At 40.1% G+C, this 19,447-nt stretch overlaps 1 protein-coding gene across 1 annotated transcript in view; it reads left to right on the top strand.

Annotated features, from left to right (window-relative positions):
- Positions 1–19,447, top strand: part of CORIN (corin, serine peptidase) — a gene marked incomplete at its 5' end in the record, with an annotated part of 169,266 nt that overhangs the window by 104,443 nt on the left and 45,376 nt on the right. Inside the window, 4 exons of the mRNA XM_082482177.1 lie at positions 10,392–10,499; positions 12,841–12,951; positions 13,876–13,992; positions 17,492–17,590. Of these exons, the coding sequence (XP_082338303.1) occupies positions 10,392–10,499; positions 12,841–12,951; positions 13,876–13,992; positions 17,492–17,590 (435 nt within the window). The remainder of the gene's footprint in view (positions 1–10,391; positions 10,500–12,840; positions 12,952–13,875; positions 13,993–17,491; positions 17,591–19,447) is intronic.

Raw genomic sequence — 19,447 nt, 5'->3', positions numbered from 1 at the left:
TCCCCTTGATCTTGTTTTTTTTTTTTGTGGTGGCTGTTCCCGTTTCTGTCTCGGGGAGGGCAGAGCAGGATTCCACCAGTCTCTCTCTTTCTTGGACTCCCCGATGCTCCTTAACCTTTCTACTTTCTTTTGTAGCTCTGCCACCAAGCTGAGCAGATCATCCATCTGGTCACAGCTCACATTGCTGTTCTCACTGGTGCTATCCGTTACCTATGAAAGGCTCTGGCACACTCTGCAGCCTGAGACCTGTACAGCTGCATGTTTTTATGGGAGCTCTGTGGGTTGCCACATCCATTCTGGTGAGTGCAGAGGATGTGGCTTTCTGCCAGGTAGATACCGTAGCTCAGCTCCTTCTGAGGTGATGACCACTAATTCAGCTCACCCTTTGAGATGATGCCCCGCCATGCAAACTGCTGTGCCATGCTCTGTTTGCAGCACTCCTGGTCCCTTGTGCTCCCCAGGCTGCTTTTTATAGGCGTGGGGTGGCCGCTGTGGCTGTGTCAAATGCCCACAACTCGTCAGTGTCTTCCACAAGAGCTCCCAGCTCCTGGCAGGTCTCTCTGCTGCCCTGGTGTTTCCCTGCCGGGCAAACGCCCTGTGCACCAAGATCTGCCACTTCACTGCAGATCAGGCCAGCTCTGGAGCAGCTCACCTCGGCGGCTGACCACAATTAGAGGAATATTTTTACCAAAACTTATTAAGGTATGGAAATACACCATTAAGACAGGACAATCTTACTGTTACCTTGTACTAGTTATTTTTATTGCCAAGTAATAACCCTAAGGTTTTTATTTCTGGCTTAAGTTAAATGCGCTTTTAAAGGTGCATTAGTTTGGGATATTTGGTTTGGTTTTCCTTATCTTCCCTCTTCAGATTAACCCTAAAAATATATTTTCTTCAAGTGCAACCAATGTATGCAAGTTTTAAGTTTATGAGTAGTTTTGAAGAGTCTGTTCCTGTAGGGATCATTATAGATAACTAAAGATTAAAATTTTATAACAAATTTCATAATTTAGTTTATGAAATGATTGATTTTTTAATTCTTAATACACTTCTTCAATCAAAGTATATACTTTTAAGTCTTATCCTAGGCTCATTTATAAGGTGTTTCAGTTCAGTTTCAAGATAGTTCAGTAGTAACTTTCACAGTGACTGACATTCTCATAATAGTGAAAATATTCAGTACTCCCAAAAATTTAGTTCCAATTCACCGTTTAATTATTAAGTATTTGGCCGTATTTAGCAATATTTGAGTAAGTAAATAATTGGGGTTTTTATGCTTTATTCTATTTTTTATAAAATGAATTCTGACTGCTAGTGCTTACCCATAGCTTTCCAGTGTTTAATGGGACCCAGAACAACACATGGAAAAGTTGTTCCCTTCTTACTAAGTCCAAACTATATTTGCTCATAGGAAAGTTGTATTCAAGTTGTATTTATTTTCAAATTTTTTTCTTAACCTTGAGGATGGGACAAATGGCGTCTATGAAACAATAGCAGCAGATTTAGCTTACAGTAAACAGCATTAATGCATTGAAGAGGATAGCTAGATATAAACATATGGCTCATTTCTAGGCTAATTTCTGCTCCATTGATTGCTGGGGAGCTTCTTTGTCTGCATGAAAACTGTAAACAGAGTGTGTGGGCAATATAGATGGAGAAAAATATTTGGACTCTTTGTTCTAGCAACAAACTTATGTAGCAGTAGATTGTTTAGGAGCAAAAATTATGCAGAAAGGAAAGTCTTTCTACTGCTGAAGTCTTGTGAAGAGACCACATGAGGCTCTTCACAATCTCCATGAGTCAGTCAGAACCATGAGGGGAATCTTTTCATTAGAGTTACTTCCCAAATGAGATTAAGAGGCTTTTAAATTCAAAGGGCCAAGCTTTATTAGAATGTAAAAGAAAAAAATAACCCTCTAAAAGAGAAAACTGAAAGAAACTTGATAAGACAGAACAGAAATGAAAAGGATTTACAGACAAAACTGCCTTTGCTGACTGTGGCCTTGAAGGTTGGGTCTTTGGGCTTGGTTTCGGTCAACTCAGGAACTTTCTTTTTCTCAGCAAATTCTGTTCTTTGTTCTTTTGCCCTTGGGAAGTTTCTTTATCACAGTGGATCTCTGTCCATGTGTTTGTTTCCTGCCCTTTCCAGCTTTGTTTCAGTCTCTGATGTGCTTCATGTTCACTCCTTGTTGAATTCTCTCTCTGTCTCCTCTAGTCTGTAAAAGCTGTATCATAACATAGAACTGCATGCAAACAGATAGGTTTCTCAGGGATGACAACAATGGTGCTGATAATTAATTTTGGGGAGAGGAACCTCATGAACTTCAACAAATGCAAAGTCCTGCACCTGGGAAGGAACAACCCCATGCACCAGTATATGCTGGGGGCCACCCAGCTAGGAAGCAGTTTGGCAGAAAAGGACCTGGGGGTCCTGGTAGACACCAAGTTGAACATGATACAGCAATGCACCCTTGCCACAAAGAAGGCAAATGGTATTCTGGAATGCATTAGAAAAACTATCCTTCCCCTCTACTCAGCACTGGTGAGGCCACACCTGGAGTCCTGTGTCCAGTTCCGGGAATACTAGTACAAGAGAGACCTGGACATAGAATCACAGAACCACCTAGGTTGGAAAGGACCTCTAAGTCCAACCATCAACATAAAACTGCCAAAAGCACCACTAAACCACGTCCCTAAGCACCATGTCCACCTGTCTTTTATATACCTCCAGGGATGGTGACTTAACCACTTCCCTTAGCAGCCTGATCCAATGTTTGATAACCCTTTCTGTGAAGAAATTTTTCCTAATATCCAGTCTAAACCTCCCTTGGCACTACTTGAGATCATTTCCTCTTGTCCTATCGCTTGGTACTTAGGAGAAGTCCAGTGAAGGAGAGAAAGTGAAACATAATGGAGAGAGTCCAACAAAGGGCCACAAAGATGTTTAAGGGACTTCAACATCTGTCTTATGAGGAAAGGCTAAGAAAGCTGGGACTATGGAGGCTAGAGAAGGCTGAGGAGGCACCTTATCAAGGTATATACAAGCCTGAAGGGGAGGGCGTAACGAAGATGGAAACAGGCTCTTGTCATTTGTGCCCAGTGACAGGACCAGAGGCAATGGGCACAAACTGAAACACAGGAGGTTCCTCCCAAACATCAGGAAATGTATTTTCCTTTTTTTTACTGTGAGGGTGAGCGTGCACTGGAACAGATTGCCCAGAGAGATTGTGGAGGCTCCGTCCATGGAGGCACTCAAAAGCTGTATGGACACAGTCCTTGGTGACTGACTGTAGGTGGCTCTGCTTGAGCAGGGGACTGGGACCAGATGACCTCCAGAGGTCCCTTCCAACCTCAATAATTCTGTGATTCTGAGAATGAAATTAGTCCATAGTGTGTCTAGGCTGTGGCACATAAATCTAAAAAGCTACAAGCTAAAAGATGGCATATTTTTCCATCTAGATAGTTGAAGCGCTTTATAGAATTTCAAAACAAGATTCTGTAAAGTGTAACTAACTTAATGGGTGACCTCATTGAGAAGAAAGGCCAAATGTATCCTAACCAAAACTTATTTCACTCACTTGCACTCAATCTCATTGATTTAATTGTCTCACCCCTAGTGCATACACAAGTGGTCTGAACAGAATCACTTGGCTTTGTCAGTGAAAACACTGGCTTTTGTGTCCTCCTACTGTCTTGGTTTCTTTTTGATTGGCAGTGATGATTTGCTCTTCTGACAAGCATTTTAAAGTTGTAGGGATTGAGTAATTTTTGGAAAATATTCCCAAGCCATTTTTTTGCTTTCCTTATGTCTCCAGGGTTGTTCTTGATCTTCAGGATTAAGTGCACCCTCAGTAAATTTGCAGATGACACCAAGTTGGGCAGGAACGTTGATCTGCTTGAGGGTAGAAAGGCTCTACAGAGGGATCTGGACAGGCTTGATGGAAGGGCTGAGACCAATGGTATGAGGTTCAACAAGGCCAAGTGCCAGGTCCTGCACTTGGGTCACAACAACCCCATGCAGCGCTACAGGCTTGGGGAAGAGTGGCTGGAAAGCTGCCTGGAGGAAAAGGACCTGGGGGTGTTGGCTGACACCTGGCTGAATAGAATCATAGAATGGTTTAAGTTGGAAGGACCTTAAAGATCATCTGGTTCCAACCCCCCTGCCATGGACAGGGACACTAGACCAAGTTGCTTAAAGGCCCATCCAGCCTGGCCTTGAACACTTCCAGGGATGGGGCCTCCACAACTTCCCTGGGCAAGCTGTTCTAGTGCCTCACCATGCTCAGAGTGAAAAATTTCTTCCTGATATCTATTCTAAATCTCCCCTCTTACACTTTGAAGGCATTACCCCTTGTCCTATCACTATATGCCCTTGTGAAAAGTCCCTCTTCAGGTTTCTTGTAGGGCCCCTTCAGATACTGGAAATATCTATAGCAGTAGACTGCTATAAGGTCTCCCCGGAGCCTTCTCTTCTCCAGGCTGAACAGCCCCAACTCTCTCAGCCTGTCTGCAAAGGAGAGGTGCTTCAGCCCTCTGATCATCTTTGTGGCTCTCCTCTGGACCTGCTCCAACAGGTCCATGTCCTTCTTATGTTGGGGACTCCAGAGCTGGATGCAGTACTGCAGGTGGGGTCTCACGAGAGTGGAGTAGAGGGGCAGAATCCCCTCCCTTGACCTGCTGGCCAAGCTTCTTTTGAGACAGTCCAGGATACAGTTGGCCTTCTGAGCTGCGAGAATATGAGCCAGTAGTTTGCCCAGGTGGCCAAGAAGGCCAACAACATCCTGGCTTGTAGCAGAAATAGTGTGGCCAGCAGGACTAGGGGAGTGATTGTCCCCCTGTACTGCACTAGTGAGGCTGCACCTTGAATACCGTGCTCAGTTTTGGGCCCCTCACCTCAAGAAAGACATTGAGGTGCTGGAGCGTGTCCAGAGAAGGGCAACGAAGCTGATGAAGGGTCTAGAGCACAAGTCTTATGCGGAGCAGCTGAGGGACCTGGGATTGTTTAGCCTGGAGAAAAGGAGGCTCAGTTATTGATGTCTACAACTACTTGAAAGGAGGTTGTAGCAACGTGGGGGTTGGTTTCTTTTCCCAAGTAATAGGCGATAGGAGAAGAGGAAATGGCCTCAAGTTGCACCAGGGGAGGTTTAGATTGGATATTAGGAAAAAATTCTTCACTGAAGGGGTTGTCAAGTACTGGAACAGGCTGCCCAGGGAAGTGATTGAGTCACCATCCCTGAAGGTATTTAAAAGACATGTAAATGTAGCGCTTAGGGACACAGTTTAGTAGTAACCTGGTAGTGTTAGGTTAAGGTTGTACTCGATGATCTTAAAGATCTTTTCCAACCTAAATTACTTGTGTTTCCTTATCTTTAGGTCAGGTTCTTATTCATCTTCTCGCTGCCTGATCATTGAAATGAAGTCAGGATTACAGTGCTCTGTAGCAATTTGTATATAGCATTCCTTTCAGTCTCATTCTGCTCTTTTTTCTGATGCCTTTATGCGCGCATATATTTCCTTTCATGTTTAATTAATGTTAATCTTAATATTTCTTTTATCAATCTCTACATTTCCTCCCCCATTTTTGTTAGAGAAAAGACAGATTCAGTACTAGCAGAGCAGCTTGCTTGTCTGTTACTTCCAGTAACCTGGTGGGTGCATTGATTTGTGTTTGTAATGCTGTGATCAGCTCCTTTGATGGCAGGATGAGGTGACAAGAGATGAAACCCGTTCACTTCAATACCTTTGGTCTTAAAGGTACTGCTCAATCAGGTTTGGTTCATGTTTCCAGATCAGAAAAATGTAAATGTATCCAGAGGCATTGTTCTGGCATGTCCAGTTTCCTGTTGAAACTTCCCCCATCTGCAGTCCCAAAACACAGGACTTATATTTGTTTTAGATGCTACCAGCTTGGAGAGATGTCTCTGTTTTTTAGTTATGAAGTTACATGCATTATGGAGGGAGTTGTCTGTTCATGTGCAGGTGACTATTTGAGCTAAATGTCTAAACTGGCTGTGTGGAGAATCAAGTGAGAGAAACAGACACTTCTGATGCATTATTTGTCTGATATTAAGCAGATATTTTAAATGGGCTATGTGCTTTAGAAACTAAATGATGTAAATGTCTAAAGTTACATGAGTGTGGGTTAGATGAATGGACAGTGGGGTGGATTGAGAACTGGCTGATAGAGCTCAGAGGGTTGTGGTTAGTGGTGCAGAGTCTAGTTGGAGGTCAGTAAAGAGTGGTGTCCCTCAGGTGTCAGTACTGGGTCCAGTCCTGTTCAATATATTCATTGATGACCTGGATGAAGGGATAGAGCGTACCATCAGCAAGTTTGCTGATGTCACAAAACTGGGAGGAGTGGCTGACATGCCAGAAGGCTGTACTGCCTTACAGCGTGACCTGGACAGGCTGTAAGGAGCCAACAGGAGTTGGGCAGAGAGAAACCTTATGAAATGCAACAAGGGCAAGCGTAGGGTACTGCACCTGGGGAGGAATAACCCCATGCATCAGTACAGGTTGGGGGCTGACCTCCTGGAGAGCAGCTCTGTAGAAAGGGACCTGGGAGTCCTGGTGGACAACAGGATGACCATGAGCCAGCAATGTGCCCTGGTGGCCAAGAAGGTGAATGGCATCCTGGGGTGCATCAAGAAGAGTGTGGCCAGCAGGTCAAGGGAGGTCGTCGTCGGTCATACGTCAGTAACGTACGAAATGCGACAGTCTCTCTTATATCCCTCTGGCTAGCCTTACACACAGACTTCTCTAGTACACACACTAGCTTTTTCTTTCTTCTCATGTGACTTTCTTGGTCATACTTCTCTTTCACAAAGGGTGAACAACATGAAAACCATTTTAGTAATAAAATACAAAAGAAAATGTTAACACACGTGCCACTGCATGCTGCACTCCAGAATAGAGCATCTTGTTGAGTTAAGGTCTTATTTACTCTTAGAAGTGGCAGAATTTGTACATTGAGTCTCACATATATCTTTAAACATACATCTTTAAAATGTAGTACTCCTAAAATGACCTCTGAGTGTTGGGCTGAGGTGATACATGGTCAGAAGGACACACGATGCAATAGTAAAGTAGTGAAAACAGGGTATGCATGAACAGAGATCAAAAAGTTGCTGAGTGCAAAAGATTGACCAGGCTTTAGTTGTGTTTAGTGGAGTATAGGATAGGAATTTGTATTTAATTTTATGAAAACATTTTACAAATGGCAGTGCAAAGTGGCCATCTTATTCTGATGGAAGTAACTAGCTACCCTATACTATATATTATTGCCAATATCTTGAAGAAAATGTGTGTTAAGACTGTTAGATTTTCATCAAGTGAATCTTATTTCCTTCTAAGGCAGTTTGTATTCTTTTTGTTTTTTTGTCTTTTTGTTTTTATCCTAAAGGACACTGCTGCAGCTGCAGAGGTATGAATATAAGCAGGAATGGGGGTATGGATGGAAATTAAACAGTAAACTTATCCAGAGGAAACAACATAGAAAAAGACAGCTTTGTTTCATTTGCATGAGGAGCAATGGAAGCATAGAAACTGTCAGTTACAGGCTGAACAATAAGGATAAATGTTGCCAGAGTGCTTCACACTGTTGCATGCTCAAAACAAGTAGCGTTTAGAATTTTACTCTCAGCTGGCTATTGTTCTGCTTACATGAAACTAGAACTTAAATATTTTCATTTAGTTTGGGGGTTTTGGTATTTACTGTTTCATGCCTTTTGTTCTTTTAAAGCTAAATTAACTATTGACTACAAAGCTCATGGCTCAGCTGTATTATTTTACTTTATGTCCTGAAGCATTGTCCTTTGCATTGTCCTATAAATTACATTCGAACTGATGTGAAACTTGTAGAAAGTATTATTGCGTTAAGGGGCAAAGTAGTTTTGGCAGAAAATAAACCCCCTTGCGTTCTAACACTTCTCACCGAGGTGGGAGGCTAGGTGCGGCTAGGTTTAAATTCTGAGTGATGCCCAATTCACCACTATCAGTCCAGGTGTGCTTAATATATTAAACTGTTATGGTTCTCGATACGCTAATAGCAGACTGCACCTCATGAACTGCAGTGCTCATGAACTAACATGGCCTCGCTTCGGTCGCGTTCAATGAGAAAACCCAAACGACTAGCTGCCTAGTTTATTTAAACAACAGATACACAAGTTCTTTTGGATTGCTGGTGATAGTGACTGTCTGCAAAGCACATGCGAATACTAAAGACGCTAGCAATATAGCTCGGTTACAAAAGCACTAAGTTATAAAACCACTCTATATAGAGATTTTCTAAGTTTCCCAGGGAAGCACTTGGTATAGCCAAGTGTTTGAATCTTACCCACAAGCGTCCTTATGGGGGGGGAAGAGAGAGGCTCAGCCTGTCGACTGGTCCCAGAAGTCCACGATGGTGTCTTCCCTCACATCCCCCTTCTCTTGGGCTATTTTTATACTATTTTTTATCTTCAAGGTGGAGTTTGAGTGACTCTAGTCATAAATACTTTCATTATGATTGGTGTAAAATTTTCTCGCCTGGCATTTAAAGGTATAGTTTATGAAAACTTCAGGGCACAGACTCAAGGAGGAGTGGCCGCACCTTGGGAGGGGGGTAGCTTTTGGGATGGAGGTGTGTTTTGGTATTATAATGACATCATAATGAGTAAAGTTCACTACAAGACAGCATTTCATCAAAAAAATGACAGATTATTGGCTCAGGGTAACAAGTAGGCAGTTTATCAGTTCTAGAAGACCTTTGAGGGCCCTATTTGGTCCCCAAGTTCTCAGTTTATCACAGAATTTTAGCTGCAGTGTCTCCACTCTGCTCCATCCTTCACACTGTTTTCCTACCGTGGTGCCATCTCGTTCCCATGTTTTCCAGATTATCACAGGGTTTGGCCTTGGAGTCTCCACCCCACTCCACTCCTCACGTTGCTTTGCAAGCAATAGTGTACAGGGAATCACAGATGTAGCAGATTCTTCACATACCAGCTGCAGCTGTATTTTACCCTAGAAGCCTTTTGATTTTATACCTTTCCTTAATGTGTGACCAATGCTGTATTATTGATCATTTTTAGTAATCATTCCACAAGTATGAATACTTCTGTGGGTGAAGGGGAAGAAGTGATTCGTGTTCAAAGTTCTAGAGTTGAGGTTGATAAAGCCTTGAGAAACTTAAAGTTAGAGCACTCACCTAGGAGGTGGAACACTTGGCTGAAATTGATCTGGAGGAATAGAAACCCCACTGCACCTTCTGGGAGAGTGCTGCACCTTTCAATGTGTCGTATACTTAGAAGGACACCCTTCTTTCAAAGTGGGACCACTGCAATCATGAACGCAGGAGTCGCATGCCAAGAAGAGAGAAGCAAGCGGTAGCACGATTCTGTTGTTTAGTGGTTGAACATCTCAGCTGAGGGGAACGGACTTCTGTTCCAGGCCCTGCTTTTGGAGCTCTTTCTGTATGTTGTCCAGAAAAGAGATAATTTAAAATGCCCACATGTCCCACTAAGAAAGGGCATACATAAAGAACTTCCTTGGTTCCAGTGGCACAGCTTCAACAGGAAGGAGCGATTGTCTACCCAGCTGTTCTGTATATCCTGGCATTCTCCCTGGAAAAGCCAGATGTGAAGGAAGAGCCAAGAGGAAGGCAGTGAAAATAGGTCACCCACTTCCCAACTGTGTTTGTGATCAAAAATTATTACTAATGGGACCAGACACCACTAACCCTATTTTCTCTTCCCCTTCCTTTCCTAACTACAAAGTAGAATCCATGTTTTTATCAAACCTGATATTATTCAAGCATTTTGGATATACTCAAAGAATATTTATCAGGGCTTTACTGAAGGCCTCAGCCATGGAAAGAAAGGCTAAACCCACTTAGGGCTGACAGTGCTAAGAATTCCTTGATGAGATGACATCAGACCAAATTCTGAGCTCAAAACTGCATAAAACAAAGTTCATTTGAAATCATTATCATATCAAAGGCAGGCTCGAAAGTAGTGTCTGGGGATCTTGATTTTGCTGTTAGAAGCTTCAGCTCCACCTAATATCCACATCAGGTGCTCAAGACTGTCCTAGGAATCTAGCCAATGAAACCTTTCTTAAGAACTTTATGTGTATAAATTAATTCAACATTTTGGTCCATATGTGTAACCAGAGCACTTTCTTCTCATGCTATTGATCAAAAAAGCAATTGGTAAGAAGAGAGTAAAAAATGTCTGAAAAACTGCTTTTGATTTTTCTTGTTCTTCCATATTAGATTCCAATAAACTGGTACATATAGACTATTAATGCTGACCTGTAAACTGTAGGGTATCTTTAATCTTGTCAATACATTCCAGTGTTCATAGTTTATATGAATGTTCCATGTTAACATTTTTAAAAAATTTGTTTTGTAGACTGCAGTGATGATGCGTTTCATTGCAACACGGGAAAATGCCTAAATTATACCTTTGTTTGTGATGGATATGATGACTGTGGAGACCTTAGCGATGAACAAAACTGTGGTAAATGGAAGTTCTATGCTTTTCTAAAGTCTTTAAGATAGCAGTATTGCCTAAGCCAGCACTGTTGTTCCTTAAACTACTGAACCAGTAATACACCCTGCTGTTACTCTTTTTGGGCAAAGTAAAAACAGCTCACAAATTCTATATGCAATTTGAAAAGGTTTAAAGGAGAGGTCTGGGTTAATCCAAATTTTGAAGATAGTGGTATTTTTAAGGAATATTCTGATTTGCAATTAGTTTTAAATTAATTCAAAATGTTATTGCTTTCTTGCTAACTTTGTTGAATTTAACTGAGATTAAAGCAAACAATAAAAGGCTACACGCTGGTGACACCAACTGTTTTATAGCTGAACTGTTTTTACATAAGCTTCATGGTGCAGTTGTATGTTTTGATGACCAAATTCTGTGTCTTTCAAATTCTGTTTTCAATCAACTTTGTATGTTCTGCCTCCTTATATTTGTCTTTCTACCTACACTTAACTTTCATAGGAAAATAATGAAGTTTTGTCATAAAAAAAGAATAATATTCACATGTAAATATTGGAAAACTTTGAAAGCCTTATTTTTCTAACTTTTGCTCCTGGTACTACACCTGCAAAAAATTAAGTGCTCTAAAGTAAAACTTTAAATATTAAAATATTATTTCTTACTTTTTTTTTGCTTTTCTAAGAAAAAGCACAGAGAGTTTCAAAAGTAAAAATCAAGGCACAACTGTTTCTAAGATTTGTTTTATGTTTCTTCAAATTAAACATAATCGAAGACCTTTCACTACTTTTTGTCAGTTTTGATTGTTTTGTGGTGGGTTTTATTTCATAAAATGTCTTTGATTAAAGACTTTTTTAAACATTAATATGACTCCTACGAGTCCTATCTTGAGATAATTTTTTCTATGTAAAACTTAAGATGTAACTTTTTCTACAGGCTATAACTGGGTTTCATAGCAGATTTGGCAGACTGGACTATATCTATGCTCCCCATTTATATTGATGTAAAGTCAGCCAGCTCAATAGAATGCTTTTCTTTATTTGTGGAATCATTTGGAATCATTTTAAGTGCCAAATATGGTAGTTGAGAAAGTTTGTTTGTTTGTTTGTTTGTTTTACTTCTTAGTGAAAAAATAAATGTAGGGAATGATTTTCTCTGATGGCAACTGAAAAAGTTGATTAAATGAAAATCATTCCATGAGATGGGAAGCCAGAAGATCTTTTAATCTGCTTAAAAGATCTAGAAACTTATTTATTTACAAATGGAAACAACTTGTGCACCTGAGAGGAGGAACAAGTGCATCACTCTATATAGGGAATAGAATTCAGAGCATGTGTAGCTACCATATGCAAATATGGGCCATGCTGCCATCCAGCATGACCTGGACAGGCTGGAGAGCTGGGCAGAGAAGAACCTAATGAGGTTCAATAAAAGCAAGTGCAAGTCCTGCACCTGGGGAGGAAAAATGCAAAGCACCAGTGTAGGTTAGGGGCGGACCTGCTGGGAAGTAGCTCGGAGGAGAAGGATCTGGGGGTCCTAGTAGACAGTAAATTATCCATGAGCCAGCAGTGTGCTCTTGTTGCCAAAAAGGCCAATGGAATCCTGGGCTGCATAGGGAAGAGTGTGGCCAGTAGGTCGAGGGAGGTCATTCTCCCCCTCTACTCTGCACTGGTGAGGCCACAACTGGAATACTGTGTCCAGTTTTGGGCTCCCCAGTTCAAGAGGGACAGGGAACTGCTGGAGCGAGTCCAGCAAAGGGCAACTAAGATGACTGAGGGCTTGGAGCATTTGCCTTATGAGGAAAGGCTGAGAGAGCTGGGACTCTTTAGCCTGGAGAAGAGAAGGCTGAGGGGAGACCTTATTAATGCTTACAAGTATCTAAAGGGTGGGTTGAAGGAGGATGGAGCCAGGCTCTTTTCATTGGTTCCCAGTGACAGGACAAGGGGCAATGGGCACAAGTTAGAAGAACATAGGAAGTTCTGTTCAAATACATGGAAAAACTTCTTTGCGGTTCAGGTGACAGAGCACTGGCACAGGCTGCCCAGGGAGGCTGTGGAGTCCCCTTCTCTGGAGATTTTCAAGCCCCACCTGGATGCAGTCCTGAGTAATGTGCTCTGGGCAATCCTGCTTTGGCAGGGGAGTTGGACTAGATGATCTCTAGAGGTCCCTTCCAACTCTGAAACTCCATGATTCCATGAAATCTGCAGGTACAGAAAATCTCTTATTGTAACTTAATAACGCAAAAAGGCTTATTGGTGAGAATGACTAGCTTATAGGCATAGAACAATTCATCAAATATATAAATTATACAAATGGAACTTAACTTTTTTTGTCCTCAAATTTGCATTTTATTTAGATTGTAATCCAGTGACACATCATCAGTGTGGAGATGGGAGATGTATAACAGCTGATTGGGTATGTGACGGTGACCATGACTGTATAGACAAATCAGATGAAATCAATTGCTGTAAGTACCCTTAATCACTAAATTAGTTTTTTTTTGCTTTAAAAATAAAAAAATTTAAAAATAAAATAAGTAGTATACTTACTTACTATTTGTGAGGCAAAACTATAAGTTTATTTGATTTCACAAGTTTGCACTTGACTAATGTTCCTTCTGGTAGACAGCTGCAGCAAATTAAACATTTGTTGTCTTTGTTGAAAAGTACCAGCATTGCCTTGTATTTCAGCTTCTTGTTAATTACAAAATTAGTTTTTTGTTGATTGTAATGTTCCCATTAAAGAGTAATGAATGAATGTATATAACCTCTCAAACTGTAGGTGTGCTGAGTTTGTGACAGCTTTCTGATATGTCTGTATGAGGCCTATCACACCATGTCAGAGTTTGGACTTCTGTCTGCTCCAGTGATCATGGTGTATATCTGCAAAACAACTATCCTAGAATATTGCTGAGGTTGCAAAGTCAACTCTTGGAGTGCTAGCACACGTTTTAATGTGATTAAAGTTCTCATAAGGCATACGCTTATGCTGCTTTGATTCTTGCTGCCATTCAGTGCTTGACTTTGCAACCACTATCCTACAATTTTCCCTAAGAACCTAATCTGAATAAAGGAATGTAAGTAAGTGGGCAAAGAAAAGGTGACAATTTTTATATGAGTAAAAATGATGGGTTTTTTTTCTTGGAAAAGCTGAACCTTCACCTCAGCCTATTGCTAACACCTGACATATATGGTTTCAGTCCCTGTAGTTAAAGGTCAGCACAGCTGTAGGCTATTGAAAACATTGCCTACATATAATGAAAAAGTGACCTTCCAGTGCGAAGCAGTGTTATCTGCTCCTCCTAAAATACCTTCAAGATGATGTTCAAAAATAATTAAGCCCTTCATTAACCTAAGTTGATCAGAATATAATCCTTTTTTTTCCTCTCTAGCTTGTCATAGTCAGGGTCTGGTGGAGTGCAGAAATGGGCAGTGCATTCCGAGTGCATTCCAGTGTGATGGAGATAATGACTGTAAAGATGGAAGTGATGAAGAAAACTGCAGTGAAAGTAAGGATGTCACTCATTTTACTCTTACTGAACCTACCATTGACTGCTTTGCTCTGAAGTGCCTTTAGCTAAAGTTGTCTGACAAATTTACTTTCTTTGCCTTTGAAACACCACTTGCTAAGGCTGGTTGGTGTCTGCTTTCACACAGCAAGTTGTAAGCAGCATTTTATTAGTCCTTAAAAACATAAAAAGTTAAAGAAATGGAGGTGATATTTTGCATAATATTTGGTTATCTCACATGATCAGCTGTTACCTGAAATAAATGAATACATATTCACATTGTCTGCAGCAATTAGAAGCTGCTATCACAGGAATTGGTGTCATCTGAGGAGGGGTTTTCTCATGAAAATCTTTTTTTCATCAGAACTTGGGAGTCAGAGAAAGGATGTTTTCATAAGTAAACTAATGATTTAGTGTGACTGAGGGAAAATATATGAGAATGTAAGTTCTCACAGCTACCTAATAGTAGTCCCATGATGGATTGTATGAAAGAAAAGGAAATCAGGCAGTTTCTTGTGCCCCAGAACATGATTTCCTAAAGACTTGTGTCCTGTGGTATGTTTTGATGCTCAGAAAGAGATGTTGTCATATTGTCACAGTTTCAGTATTTGAAGGTATTTTTCATATGTAAGTCTCTTGTTTCTGGTAAGGTATAGGTTCGGATTGCAGCCTTTCCTTCAATGCAAGAACTATTAATGTCTTTCTCTTATGAATCTTATTTTTAAGAAATTAAAGGAATTCACTTTATAATAAACTCTAGTGCTGCCAAATCTAGTGGTAATAGGACAACGTATTCAAAATTTATTATGATTAAAGATAAATACAGTGTGGTTAAATAAGCCTCATTTCTTCAGGAAGCCAGTCTAGAAGAAATACTTTCATAAGTGTGTCTACTCAATCCCTTCTATTCATATTAAGTTCTTGTGATCTTTCTACTCCAGTTTAAACATCTCCATTCCAAAATATAACTGAGAAGTTGAAACACAGAAATTACCTTATTCTTCTTCGCAATTAATGTTAATGTTACAAAAAGGTCTTGCATGAAATTTCTTCTGGTTCTGATTGTGGCAATCTAAAAACTGAGCACCAAGTTTTGTCCGTAGTTCTGACCGTGCAATCTCACAAAATGGTCAGGTTTTATTCTTCATCTTTCCTGATGTCCAGCCTCAGTCTCATTGTTCTTGCTGATATGAAACTATCTTTTTTTAATATAAAAGAGATGAGGCAGGAGAATGGGATAAATTGAAAACTACAGAACTTTTTAGAGCATTCTATCAGCAACCATGTCAACTTTTAAAATTCACTCAACTTAAGCCTCTTAAATTTGTTTTATCACTAGTAAAAGAGAACTTAAATGAAAACGTTGATGCAGGATCTGGGCAGGAAGTCAGTAATGTGTTTTGTTTTCACTGTTTATTGCCTCTGTGGATGTTGAAGAAATGGATAAAAATCTTCTTTTGACAAGATGAGCAGGTAGAGATTCAAGGATGCTAAATGCAGAGGAGTAGGATGGGGTGATAATTATGTAGTCAATCATCTCACTATATGCTAAAAGATTTTTCTGCTTAGCATTAAACTGCAAAGCTTTTAAACATGAAAGTTTTCCTTGTTCTTATTATTCATTCTTCAGTGTGCAAAACCCACTGTCTATTATTTTGTGATATTGTGTGGAGCAAAATTCTTCCTTTATGCAACCATATCCTGTCCGTCCTAAATTTTCATGAGAATATGTAGGCAGAATTGGGACTTCATTTGGATTTTTCCTCTTTAGGTCATTGCGAAGTCCATGTAAAAGCAAGGCAGAATTCTAGTTTGTAATTTTCTTTTGTATTTCTTAAGTATGTTGTTGATCTCAGCAACTACAGGAAACTTAATAGGACATACACTTAATGCAAAGACTTTTCTGCTGTACAAATCAAACAATTTGGATATGCCTAGCAGAGGCAGTGAAGTTAAGGCTGAAGTGATCTGGAATATTGTTTTTTTTACAAACACAGTAAATATGTGAAATTGGCATAGAAATTTGAGGTCAAATATAGCCACTTGGCTATATAAGGATACAGGCATCTTGTGTAATAGTACAAGTATGTACATACAGGGATTGCAAATGACCATTGCTTCATCTACATCCAAATGAGAAAAAATGATCTTCTTCGCTACATACCTTGAGGAAATTTAAGGTATGGCATCTATTATCATTACTGCTGTCATTCATATTGTGTACTCACAGCTGGTTCTGTGATCCCTTCAAAAGACAGGGTAGAACGTGTTTATATAAATTCAGCACTGACTGTGCTAGGATCAAAAGAATCTACACTGAAGCACAGAGGTTTTTAAAGAGTTGAGAAACTCTTCCACTGTGGGTTAAGAAGTTGGAACAAACTCTAAAAATTGAATTTTAATGTAAAGATTTGCGATAGCTTTAGAAGTCAAAAGGTTTTCCCTACGTTTCAAGTTCTGTTTTGCAATCAGATGCACCTGTAAAATAAGACAGTCAATTGCTACAGCAAAAGAAAGTACCTCCATTGCTTCAATATATAAAGTGTGTGAAGGGAAGTAAATCCACATAATTATGAATAGATATGACTGCATCATCATTTCTTTGGGGCAAGGCTGAATGAAACAAGATGTTTCTTCAGCATCTTCTGTACGCCCAATATAAGGATGCTATGACTGAATGGTTAACGTCCATGGACGGTAGTGCAATACAAACACTAAGCAATAGTTTCAAACCATTTTAAACAGGATGAGATGATAAAATCCAAACTGTTCAGTCTCTGTGTACAGAATAGTAAATCAAATGACTAATTTTTCATAAGTCATATGGAAGAGAGAATTTAATGGTTTGGAAAGGAACTATCACCACTTTGAGACAGCGAGAAGTCCGGGGATTTGTCAGAGTATCTAGCTACCCAGGTAATGCGCTCAGAAACTTTTTGGTGAAGTGCTAGCTTTAGTTATTTGTAATTCCATGTTTAGGACCAAAGTCTTTTTGGGTTTCTTGTTGTTGTTGTTTGTTTTTTAACCAGCCAAAGGAGGACAATAAAGCTTCAGCTCTGACGACCTTTCTTCAGGATGGTTTTTATTGTCCACCAAAACAATCATAAAATGAGAAGCAGATCAGCTGAATGGCACTGAAGAATAATTCCCAGAGGGTATTCTCTTTCAGCTAGGACCTATTGTTTCCTTTGAAATCTGATTTACATGACTTCTCATATTTTGCCAGAGGATCGTGGTAAATGGCTTTCAGTGATCCATACCTCATTCAGAAACTGGGGTATAAATTTTTATATTAAACATACGGGTAAAGAAGAGTGACATCTGAACAGAACTGCACACTTTTCTTCCTTACTGCACTTGAAATGCTGTAGAATGCTTATTCAACTATATAAAGGAAATACTTAATTGTAATGCAAACTTTGTATGTTTCATCACTACACTCCAGTAATTTTGGTTAGTCTGGTGAATAATTAGAATAGTAAATTTCTGTTTTCCTCAGGTCAAACCCTCTGTCAGGAGGGAGACCAGAGATGTACTTCCTGTCCTGATCCCTGTGGAACTTCTCTCTGTGAGATGAGAAACAGCCAGACAAACTGCAGTAAGTAGGTCACATGCTTCATATTATCACTGTTTTAGGGTGTTTTAGAGTATAATGAGGATGCAGGGTAGGACACAGTAAGTAATACTTTAATTTACTATCTAATGCCCATGTGTAATGATTAAGGGCAAAGTTGAAACAAAAGTTTCATCATAACTCTCAGTTATTCATGTACTAAGAGATACTCATAACATTTGACGTTGAGATATTTTCCCTTCTGTGAATTTTTGGTACCTTCTTAATGGGTGTTTACAGTTGTACTTTTCCTTAACATTTAAAGACATTCAGTGTTTATATAAAGTCAACAACATAGTGTAAGTGTTAAGCAGAAACTACTGGTTTATTTTCAAAATATAAGAAAACATAGTACTGTGTTTAGTAGTCTGGAGAACTTTTAGCCCTTTTATGAAGGAACAAGTTTGATATTCAAACTGGCAAAACTAGTTATTCTTCTGACCAATACATATTCTAGAGGACTGGGGTCTTCAACACTGTGTGTTTTCATTTCTATGTCCTCTACTATACCACTCCATGCAAGTCTCCTGTACCCACTGTACACTTGCTTCTGAGTAGTCCCCTTTCTCCTTTGTGCAATGCAGTGCTATGAAAAGATACTTGAAGTGTATTTGGCTAAGTCTTGAAAATGGGGCAGAACCATATTCAAATTATTCAGAATTAATAAAATTTGGTGATGTGTTAATACAGTCGCATCAATTCAGGTCACCTAGGCATGTGGGCACGCTTGCTTTCACTTACACATGAATGTGTAGACATATCCTATAAGTGCTTTGTGCCGCATGATTATCTCTGCGAGGTATAGTTTGACACTATATCGTAGCTTGTCTCAATAATGTTATTCCATTTAGGTTGTAATGGAGATGGGAAGGTAACTCGTCCAAACTCCACAGTCTCTCTAAAGTTGTGACTGTCACCCACAAGTGTTTTTTGAGACAGGCACCATCCATGCTGGGGCCTCTAGATGCTGCTAAAGTAAAGCTATAAGATACTTGGGCACATACACATTACATGTGTTCTATCAATGCTTCTCCTAATTTTTTGAAAAGGGACAATCATAAGTACCATGTTGAGTATTATTAGGAAGTTAGTTCACATCTTTGGTCAATTAGTCCAAACTCCTGATCAAACAGTGCCAATTAAGTCATGTGGCCTGTGACCTTGTGCAGCTGAGTTTTGAGTATTTCCAAGGACAGAGATTCCACAGTCTTTCTGGGAGACCTGTTCCAGTGTTAGGCCACTCTCATGGTAAAAACCTTTTTTCCATATATGTAACTGGAATTCTGTGTTACGACTTGTGTCTTTTGCCTCTCATCCTATCCCAGCACACTTCTAAGCATCTGGCTCCATCTGCTTTACTACACCTTCCCGTTAAGTAATTATTCACAACAATGGGATCTTCCGTTAGCCTTCCTTTTTGATGGCTGAACAAATCCTCTTTTCCCAACTTTTGCCTGTAGATCATGTGATCCAATCCCCTAACCTGCTGGTTGGCCCTCCACTGACCTCGTTCCAGTATGTCAATGTCATTCATGAATTGGGGGGTCAAAAACCAGGGCACAATACCCCAGATATGTACCAGTACTGAATAAAAGCCAGTCATCTTGTCAGAGACAGCAATCAGATTAATCAGGTGTGATTTTTCCCATGATAAATCTGTGCTGGCTGTTCCAAGTCACCTTTTTTCTTCATATGGAGACATGTCTTCCAGAAGAAACTGGTCCATAATCTTCCTGGGAACTGAGGATAGACCGACTGGACTGTAGTCCACAGGATTCTCCTTCTTGCCTTTCCTAAAGACGGATGCAATGTTTGCCTTTTGCCAGTCATCGGGTGCCAGGG

The sequence above is a fragment of the Vanellus vanellus genome, assembly GCF_965231255.1.
Source record: "Vanellus vanellus genome assembly, chromosome: 4".
Classification (NCBI taxonomy): Eukaryota; Metazoa; Chordata; class Aves; order Charadriiformes; family Charadriidae; genus Vanellus; species Vanellus vanellus.
This window is presented reverse-complemented; position numbering and strand designations above follow the sequence as displayed.